The 9,625-nt window shown below is 35.0% G+C and overlaps 2 protein-coding genes across 2 annotated transcripts; one reads left to right on the top strand and one right to left on the bottom strand.

Annotated features, from left to right (window-relative positions):
* On the top strand, nucleotides 1–985 carry LOC130823998 (protein DMP2). The gene has a single exon (XM_057688861.1). It carries the CDS (start codon nucleotides 54–56, stop codon nucleotides 597–599), a length of 546 nt encoding a protein of 181 aa, XP_057544844.1. The 5' UTR covers nucleotides 1–53; the 3' UTR covers nucleotides 600–985.
* Nucleotides 986–1,362: 377 nt separating this feature from the next.
* Nucleotides 1,363–7,888, bottom strand: LOC130823997 (cyclin-dependent kinase C-2-like). The gene is made up of 14 exons (XM_057688860.1): nucleotides 7,679–7,888; nucleotides 7,062–7,113; nucleotides 6,667–6,850; nucleotides 4,988–5,069; nucleotides 4,781–4,871; nucleotides 4,632–4,661; nucleotides 4,431–4,540; nucleotides 4,282–4,354; nucleotides 4,081–4,201; nucleotides 3,874–3,991; nucleotides 2,943–3,082; nucleotides 2,535–2,592; nucleotides 2,332–2,402; nucleotides 1,363–2,233 (listed from the first exon to the last, which is right to left on the bottom strand). Exons 3-14 carry the CDS (start codon nucleotides 6,774–6,776, stop codon nucleotides 1,711–1,713), a joined length of 1,527 nt encoding a protein of 508 aa, XP_057544843.1. The 5' UTR covers nucleotides 6,777–6,850; nucleotides 7,062–7,113; nucleotides 7,679–7,888; the 3' UTR covers nucleotides 1,363–1,710.
* Between the last annotated feature and the right edge of the window lie 1,737 nt (nucleotides 7,889–9,625).

Below are 9,625 nucleotides of genomic sequence, written 5' to 3'. Positions count from 1 at the left end.
ATCAAAAATACAAAAAAAAAAAAAAAAAAAAAACCCACCAAAAACCAAAAAAAATGGGGAAAATATCAGTAAAACAACAAGCATTTAATAGTCTAGGAAGCCTAATAAAACTACTACCAACAGGAACAGTATTTTTATTCCAATTTTTAAGCCCAATTTTAAGCAACAATGGGCAATGTCACACAAGTAACAAATACTTAATGAGTGTTCTTCTTGTTATATGTGGGTTTAATTGTTGTTTTGCTACATTTACTGATAGTTATGTGGATGAAGATGGAAATACCCATTATGGGATTGCTACAAATAAGGGATTATGGCCTGATAATAAGAAGGGTTCAAGTAAGACTGATTTGTCTAAGTATAGGCTAAGAATAGGTGATTTTGTGCATGCTTTTATGTCATTGTTGGTGTTTGGTGTGGTGGCGGTGTTGGATACGAATACGGTGGATTGTTACGCTCCGGCATGGGAGAGTAGTCGGAAAACTATGCTTATGGTGTTGCCACCGGTTGTTGGTGGTCTTTGTAGTGGGGTTTTTGCTATGTTTCCTAGTACTAGGCATGGTATTGGTTACCCTTATGATAATGATTTTACCTCTTAATTAATCAACTCAGTGTTGTATGAGACCATCGAGACGCGCTAAAAAATAGCCCATTTAAAAAATAAAAATTTGTTTACTATTTTACATTCATTTTCTAAAATTGTTTTTAAATCTTTCTTTGTTCTTTGTTTTTGTTTTTCTAAGACAATTAAATTTGGACAAACTTAATACAAACCGTCGTCTCACTATGAGACAATTTAAAAATAATTTAGTATAATTTTTATGGTTTTATGAGTTTGTTTAATATTCCATTTGCTGACTTCATTTTTTATTTTTTTAGAGAAATATAATGTGTATATGTTGAATGTTTAATTTGTATGATATATGCTTGTTGAAAGTATATTTTGTTTAATTTATTGTTGTAATAAGGATTGGTTATTTTCTTTTTACACCAGAAAAAAATATATTTTTATTAAATTAGAAACCAGACAAGACGAATATCTAAATTGAGTGATATTAGGTGTTTTCAAGACAGATGTCACATGGACTCAAATCATACCTAAATTTGAATCGTACTAGAAGTTAATCTAATTGAATTGGACTTGAACCAATCGAAAGCTTAAGAATTTATTGATTATCAGAGTCGAATCGACTATAAAATTGAGTGAAACCAATTAAGAAAGCGAGTTAAACCGATTCAATTATTAATTGACCTGAAATAAATGTATTTTATTAAATAACTAATTTTGAGAAAACTAACTCGTTCTTCAACCAACCTAATTTTGACTTGTGAATCAAATCATTTGTTAAGAACATAACTACATAAGGCCCAAGTCTTAGTTTTCTCAATTGAAGGATAATCAAAATCAAGAATACATCAAAAAAAGTTACAAAAATGGAAAATGAAACTTGTAAACTTGACTAAAATATGCCATGCAACCGTACAACACCATTTTCGCTAGTAAATAAATGTTGAATTAGAAAATTATACATGAAAATTGGAAATCTTACAAGAACTATAACCCTCCAAATGAACTGGGAGCAGGAGGGGAAGTTACTAAGTTCAGCATGATACGTAACGTAGCGACACATTATCTCGAAGATCACATCATATGTAAAAGCAGTAGAAAGATACTACCACCATATAAACAGGGTTATAGATGTAGAAGTGTCATTGCTGCCAACCGTACTGCTGATTACGATTCATATTGGATCCGCGACCAGTACCTGAACCACCATATGGTCCACCTTGCTGATAATTTGGTGCACCTCCACCATAACCACTGGACCCACCACCACGTGAGCCACTCGAACCATAGCCACGACCTTGCGGGTATGGGGCATTGCCGTAGCCTCCTCCGCCACCTTGATTTGCACGGTTGGGGTGATTATATCCCCCACTGGGATTTCCACTCTGGGAATATCTGTTGGGATTTCCAGAGGAGGGTCCTCGAGACTTGCCATAATGATGGCCGGGACCTGCAGGAACGGAAGATTGCGAGCCATGCATGGGTTGGTTTGGTCCAGGCCGCATCTGGCCATGTGATTGACCGGAGTGCTGAATAGGTGGAAGACGAGCATGTGCTGCTGGATGCTGAACCTTTTGACGTTTTGCGGCTTCTTCATGCAGCTGCCTTTGCTGCTGGCGTTTCTTCTTTGTTTGGTACTCATGTGATGCTTCGTATGTTGGCAAACTGGTTTCGCCAAGAAACAAGTTTTGCTTAGAACTCAGATTAGCTTGAGAACAGCTATACATTTTTAAGATGTAAAATCAACATAGAAAATGAAAAACCTCTTAGGATCACATGGCAAAGGATCAGTCCAAAAATACTCCGCATCAAGCGCATCCTTTGCGGAGATCCTCTGTACCAACATGGAATAATTATGAGTGGGAATGTCCTAACGGTAGGCTCTAAAATTCATTGAAGTGAAGTAGATAATACAAAGCTCCATAGGTTCAAATAAACTATCAATGAGCTAAATCTTCCTTCATACCTGTGCGGGATCAAGAGTCAGCATCCTCTCCAGCAATTCTAAAGCATGACGATCAAAGCTGCCACACAAAAAAAATTACAAAATTGATTAAGAATACAAGACGAGACAAAGAGAGTAATTTCTAGTGTGTTCGGGAACCATGATTTCATTAGTAAATCTAAAATTGGCTCCATTTAGCGTTTGGCAAATCCAAAAAAATTCAAATTTGAATTTGAGGTCGATTCCACCCTTGTATTTTAGTAGTTAAAGTTGAGAATTTGAAAATGACTATCCAAACCATATCATTCAAATTCATCATTTAAGATTTTATAATTGAAATTTATAAATTGAAATGAATATTTTTCCAAACACAATCTAAAAGAATTCATGGCTTGTGTGGCATAAAAAAATGTGAAATAACAAACTTACTGTCTAAAGTACTCTCGTAATCGTCTTTTCATTGGCCTGTTCGGCTTCAAATTGGCATACCAAGGAAGTTTCGTAACCCCTGGCCAATTGGCCTCATCTGGAGCTCCACAAAGCTCAAAGATCTTATTTATTTGCTCTGGCTACAAAATAGCAATACACAAATAGATCAACCCATGCATTATAGGGGTTGGAAGGCCCATAATAAACAAGTTTAGTTTTAGAAACGGAGAGGAACACCGAGGTGCAAAAGGCCCTCAAAGACTAGGGCAAAGCGCAAGGCGCAAGCTATTTGTAGGGGAAGTGCACTTTTTCACTAAAAAACTTAAAATCCATTTTAAAGAATACATAATTACTAAAAAAACTGGCATTCATATTATAATAGCAAAAGGCTTGAAAAAATCCACTATCATTCCGGTAAAACACTACTTTAGCAATAACTATCATAGTGCAAATATGCGGTAACGCCTAAATATCGCTTGAAAGCATGAATTGTACCTTAATACAACCCAATACATGATTTCTTTTGCACATTTACAATGCTCACAACTTTACTAACAGTTAAAGGTACAATTCATCAAAAATTGTCAAGCAATCTCAACTCTCAAGTCATCACGCCGCAAGGTGTTGTGCCCGCAACATCACAACCGTTAACCCATTCGCAATGACATCCCCAATTTTTTCCTATTATTAACTTAGTTCAACCATCTACACTAAAAGCTAGTGCTAGCCTCTGGCATTTGTAACAAATAGGGCTTCTATATTAGCTAAATAAGCATGTACAAAAACATGTTTGAGATGACTTTTACTAAAATAAGTCCTCTTAAGAAATTTCGACCAAGCCACCACTCACCCCCCTCATTCTTTCCCAAAAAAATTACAGATCATAGAAAAGGAAGCATAACATGAATCTCTCCCTCCTTTCTTTTCTTACCTCATCTTTGCCAGGAAATACTGGTTTCCCATGGAGAAGCTCTGCAAAGATGCATCCAACTGACCACATGTCAACAACAGGACCATACTTTGTGCTACCAAGCAACAATTCTGGAGGTCTATTTCAATAATAACAAGTCAAACTTGACCAAAAACAATCGAAGGAAAGTTAAAACTTTCTTTCTAGTTCATCAAATCAACCACAGACCTATACCACAAGGTAATGACACGATTGGTGAGATTCCCATTATGATCATTTGAAAAGGAGCGAGCAAGACCAAAATCTGCAAGTTTTAGCATCCCTTGATTGTCTATGAGAAGATTTGAACCTGACCAAAAGAAAACCAAGACATTGTTAGGCCCAATTCCGAATTGAAGTAACCAAGATTAAGACCTTTTGGAATAAGACCTTTAATATCACGATGTAGTACTTGATTTACATGACAATAATGAAGACCTGTCAACAGCTGTCTCATGTAGCACTGCAACCATAAAATGGTTAAGTTAGCACTCCATTCAATTAATGAATCAGAGGAACCAGTGCACTTCAAACATTACCTTGATCTGGGGAACAGTGAACCTCATCCCAGGACGATCAGCAAGACCAGTTAAATCGTGATCCATATAATCAAAGACCATGTAGATCCCCCCTTTATATTTATTACCATCTGCAGCCAGCATTCAAAGGTCACATAGTCTGAACCAGCAAAAATGGTATGTATAACAGTGTAGTAACGGCATGAAAACCATGCTAAATACCTGGCCTCCCATGTTCGTCTTTCTCGGGACCTAGAATAGTACAAGCAGTAAATGCATCAGTATGCCATGCCACAAATGCATACATCTTAACAAGAAAGTGTTAAAAAAGACAGCACAGTTGGTGGCAGCTAAAATTCACTATATGTTACCAGGGGAAGTGACAATCTCCTTAAGTTTAATCACATTTTCATGATGAAGCTTCTTTAGAATCTTGATTTCACGAATGGCAGTGATTGGAAACTGAAGCAAAAGCAAAACTCATTACACATATTTTGCAGAAAGTTTAGAACACAATTTCACAATAAAATTTAATAATTTTAAAAATAAACATTTAAAGCATGATGGAGAAGGCGTACCCCTTCTTTTTCATTGTCCATTCTTATTTTCTTCAAAGCAACAATTTCTCCAGTTTCAATTTCTCTAGCCATGAAAACTTGCCTGTTTACCGAAGTCAAGACCAAGTTAGATCAGATCATTCCATCATTTAGTATATCATAAAAATGTTTAAATACATAAAGTCAATAAAGCAATTCATGAAACAGACCATAAATTTGTGGTGTTTACTGGGGCATGACACAAAATTAAAATTTATTTCATTCAATCGCTGAGATCAGAGCCTTGCTTTCAGCAATCAAGCATTTTGTAATCTGATAGCAAGAGAATACTGAAGGAAATCAACAGCCCCTCAGCATCAAAAGGAAGATGGACTAATCTTTTGATTATGTGTCTTTGATGACAAACGAAGAGATGCTTCAGTGAGTGACCCACAGAAATACAAATCAGACATTCAGACATTAGAGAAAGGGAGGCTGGAAGATGCTAAATATGTAAAAAGAAAATTGTATTATAATTTCTCAACCCTCCTCGGTCAACTCATAAATCTTTAAACGTAAATTATTCTTACCCTTCAACTTAAGCTAGCTCTCCGTTAATCTTACTAATCACCTTACTAGGAAGTTCTATCCAAGTTAACAAAACCAATCAATAAACTATTTGGGATAACAAAAAATTTCAAGGGTTAACTGTTAGTATAAGATATTCACATTCAATTCATTGATCTATGTAAAATACCATATGATTCTTCTTCTATTTCACCTCATACTCGCAAAAAACCAAAAATTTCCAAAGCTTTGCTATTACAATTTCGAACATCAAGAGATGAACCCTAGAAAAACCAGACCTTAAATATCTCCATGCAAGTGAGCAACCCGCGAAGTACTTTTTCATCAAAAACTAGATTGATGTCAACATAATCTGATGTTCCCAATTTTGTTTAATATAATTCAAATTTAAGTCAATCAAATACTCCCTACGTTCTCTATTACTTGCATCCAAACCAACTTTTACATTGTTCATCATTCGATGGTAGTTAAGATATTATGGTTGTAATACAATAATACAATACATAAAAAACATATTCACATGGGATCTTACTTTATTCATCTCATTGCATATTTTCATGATATCAACATTTACAATTCTTAATTATTATAATTCAAGATATAAAAAACCCGGAAAATGCATTGAATTAAGCGTTTAAATGCAATTAAGAAAGAACGGAGAAGTACATTGAATTAAGCGTTTAAATGCAATTAAGAAAGAACGGAGAAGTACAAGAGTAAATTATTCCCATAAAAAAGTTCAGTCCCACAATTAAAATCCATAATACTCCCTCCGATTCTTTTTAGTTGTCCCATTTCCTTATTTGGGCAATCCACATCTATTGTTCCATTTCTATTTTAACACCAACATTTATAGGTGGTCCCCTCATTTTCTTAATATTAAAAACACACAATATTGCATATGAGTCTACTATTTTAGGTGGTCCCCTCCAATTCTTAATATTAAAAATACCCAATAATGCACATGAGTCTAATATTTTAGGTGGTCCCCTCATTTTCTTAATATTTGTGCCCAAACTAAATGGGACAATTAAATTAAATTGGAGGGAGTAATACATGATGAACACAATCAGGAAACTACAAATTTGAATTTTAATCAGAATCGAAAAGGATAAGAGCTAAAAGAAAGTTACCCATAAGTTCCTTCACCGATTTGTTCCAATTTATTGAAACAATCAACGCTCCTAGAACCCCACATAGGGGATTCGTGAAGATTTAGTTGTCCTGGAGTTGCCACCGCCATGTTCGCGAGAGCAGAGAGTTCTTTTTGGGGGTAATTGATAAAGAAGGGGAGGACCGATGAGGATAGTGGCGGATCTAAAAAACAAGAGATGTCAACCATTTAGTAAATTGAAATTATATATGATGAAAGATTTCCAAAAGATTTAATTTCCCATTTCATTACTAACAAATTACCCATAATTCTAACAATTCAAAGACCAGTGTTAACAAAATGCATTCTCATAAAGATCTAAATTATATGAATTTTTCTTGAAGGAAGAAGGGAGTTGGAGAGAAAAATTGATACCTTGGTAAGATGATGAAGAATGAAGTGTTGTTATTGATGAAATTCGATCAGCCTTCACCAAAACAGAAATCATTTTCTCAGAAGAGGCATTATTTAACACTCAAAACACAAAATTAAGGAGGTAAAAAAACAAAGAAATAAGCAAATAACAATTTCATCCCCATTGTAAAAAGCATATAATCCACTCTACCATTGCCGATGCTCCAAATAACGCACCAAATATCATCCATACTTTCATTTTCTTTTTACTCCTAGTTAATATGCCTATTTCTCAAAACTCAATAAACAAAACTAAGTATTTGCTATATGAAACAATTTTCACCAAGAAATGAGAAACAATAAGAGATGACCTAAGAATAGTTTCAAACAAAAAATTTCATCCCATTTTACCCAACACAATTTAATGAATTTATCAAAATCATCTACCCAACACAAGTTGATCAAAGCAAACCAAACTTCAATTACCAAATACAAAACAACTTCGACTCACACAACACCCAAATTAATTTAGCCATACATTCTTGCATAAAGTTGAAAAGAACACCTGACGAACCGATTAACCATATATTCTAGCACAAAATTAAAAAATTTAAAAGCAAAAGGACAAGAACTTAAACCTGAATACGGCAAAGAGAACACCTAACGAACGATTCGCCAAAGCTTCTGGTAGTCTGTGGACAGAATACGGCGGCCTTCTGGTGGACGAATAAAAGAAGCACCGGCAGTATGGGCTAAGGTGTTTTGAAGAGTCGATTTGGGTGAAAGAACAGAGGTGACGAAGGGGGATTTGAGTCCGTGCGGTTTGAAGGGTTTGACGTCTTTAATTGGGCCATTTTAAACTATTTAAAAAATTTAGATTTTTTTTTACTAATTTATCATGGACGTGTATTATGGTCAAACGATTTCGTACAAGACTTGACTTGTTTTTACTTTGTGTGGGCTAAGCTGTTTTGAGCGGAAATTGGCCAGCAGTTACATTTCATGGGTTAACATGCGATTTCAATTGTATGATTCAAACGATTCAGAGGTTTGATTCTTGTGATTTTAAGAGCGATTCAAGTTGATTTCGATTTTACATGCGATTTCATTGTGGGGGTGTATTTGAATTAAAAAAATCATACGATTTTATAAATCGAATCGCTATGTTAACAACATTGTAACTTCCTCTTGTCCCTTTGTTCTTCTCATTTAGTATTTATTTGTAAATTTCAATACAAACTTATAAGTCATTTATAACTATTCTTGTGAGAGGCTGTCTCATGGTAAGACAACCTCAAAACAAAAAGCTCATAAGCTATAACTTTCTAATATTGGGCTATTTAATTCAAGTATGGGGCACGTCTCACAGTCAAACCGTCTCATACAAGAATTTGTGAAGCATATAAACGTTTTGAGTCGTTATGCTTTTCTTTTATTTGGGAAATAATACAGTATTGGGGTTCTTTCTTTGTGGGCTCGGGCAAGCGTCCTGCTATCCTCGAATTAAATACCGTTATGAATATAAGACGAATTTATCAAAATTTCACATAAATATGTTTTTTATACAGATTGATGGAAATAGTAATTAAAGTTTGACTATAAAGTTTAAATGTTCTATTATTCATAGCATAGTTTTTGGTTAAAAATGGCAACATACATAGATCTACTATTAGAAAAACATTACATTCTCATAATTTGTATTCATCGGGTTATTTACTCATATATAAAGTCGTCATAAAATGAAATAGTGTATAACAATTTATGGAACGCCATATCTAAAACCTTCAATGTCGTGCATTTTCAATATCTTCAATCTATTATCTTGAAATATTTTCACATTAATACATAAGATCGGCCCTGAGAAGTTAAAGGTCTGGGTAAAATGTAAATAAAGCCCTAAAGATATATCTCCTTTATTTTATTATACTTACAACTTTGTGATAAAAAAATGTCACTATGATATATAACTATAACAAAATAAAGGAATTACAAGACCTACTTTGAATCTTAAAACGCCTATATTAAATCTTAAAACATTTACTTTTAAAACTTATAACACCTAGTTTGGATTTTTGAACCATATTGGTTCAGATCTTGGTAGCCGAACCATGTATGTCATCTCAATCCATGACCCAGCCCAAGCTCACTTACATGGTTCAGCACATGAGACCCAAGAACATGATCCAGCATATGATCTAGCCCAAGATCATCAACACAACTCAGCTCACAAGCATGATCACACAGATACCAGTCCAGCAGGCCCAACTACCAACCCTGATGCAGATCAGAATACATTAATATTCGAAACCCAGTACATAAGAAAATCCGCTGACCAGCCCACCTTGCAGCATGACCCAAGCCTTAACCATGGAGATCTGGACCTAACCAATCATGGGGACGTCATCTCTATACATGGGCCTAGCCATAAAGGTCCAAGAACCATGCTGAAAGTGCACACAATCACCTAGAACAGAAGCATAATGGAACCCAGTCGCAGATCAGAACCATCAGCTGCTGATCCAACCCACTGACCAGGGGATCTTGCAGGGCTTGGATAGATCAGACCCGAGTATATTAGGGGACAC

Source organism: Amaranthus tricolor, chromosome 9, assembly GCF_026212465.1.
Source record: "Amaranthus tricolor cultivar Red isolate AtriRed21 chromosome 9, ASM2621246v1, whole genome shotgun sequence".
NCBI classification, from domain to species: Eukaryota; Viridiplantae; Streptophyta; class Magnoliopsida; order Caryophyllales; family Amaranthaceae; genus Amaranthus; species Amaranthus tricolor.
This window is presented reverse-complemented; position numbering and strand designations above follow the sequence as displayed.

Coding starts and splice junctions, on each gene's coding strand:
- LOC130823998 (XM_057688861.1), top strand. CDS start 54: ATGGGGAAAATATCAGTAAAACAACAAGCATTTAATAGTCTAGGAAGC.
- LOC130823997 (XM_057688860.1), bottom strand. CDS start 6,776: ATGGCGGTGGCAACTCCAGGACAACTAAATCTTCACGAATCCCCTATG. Junction 5,070..6,666: donor ATCGGTGAAGGAACTTATGG/GTAACTTTCTTT, acceptor TTCGGTAAACAG/GCAAGTTTTCATGGCTAGAG. Junction 3,083..3,873: donor TATTTCCTGGCAAAGATGAG/GTAAGAAAAGAA, acceptor GCTATTTTGTAG/CCAGAGCAAATAAATAAGAT.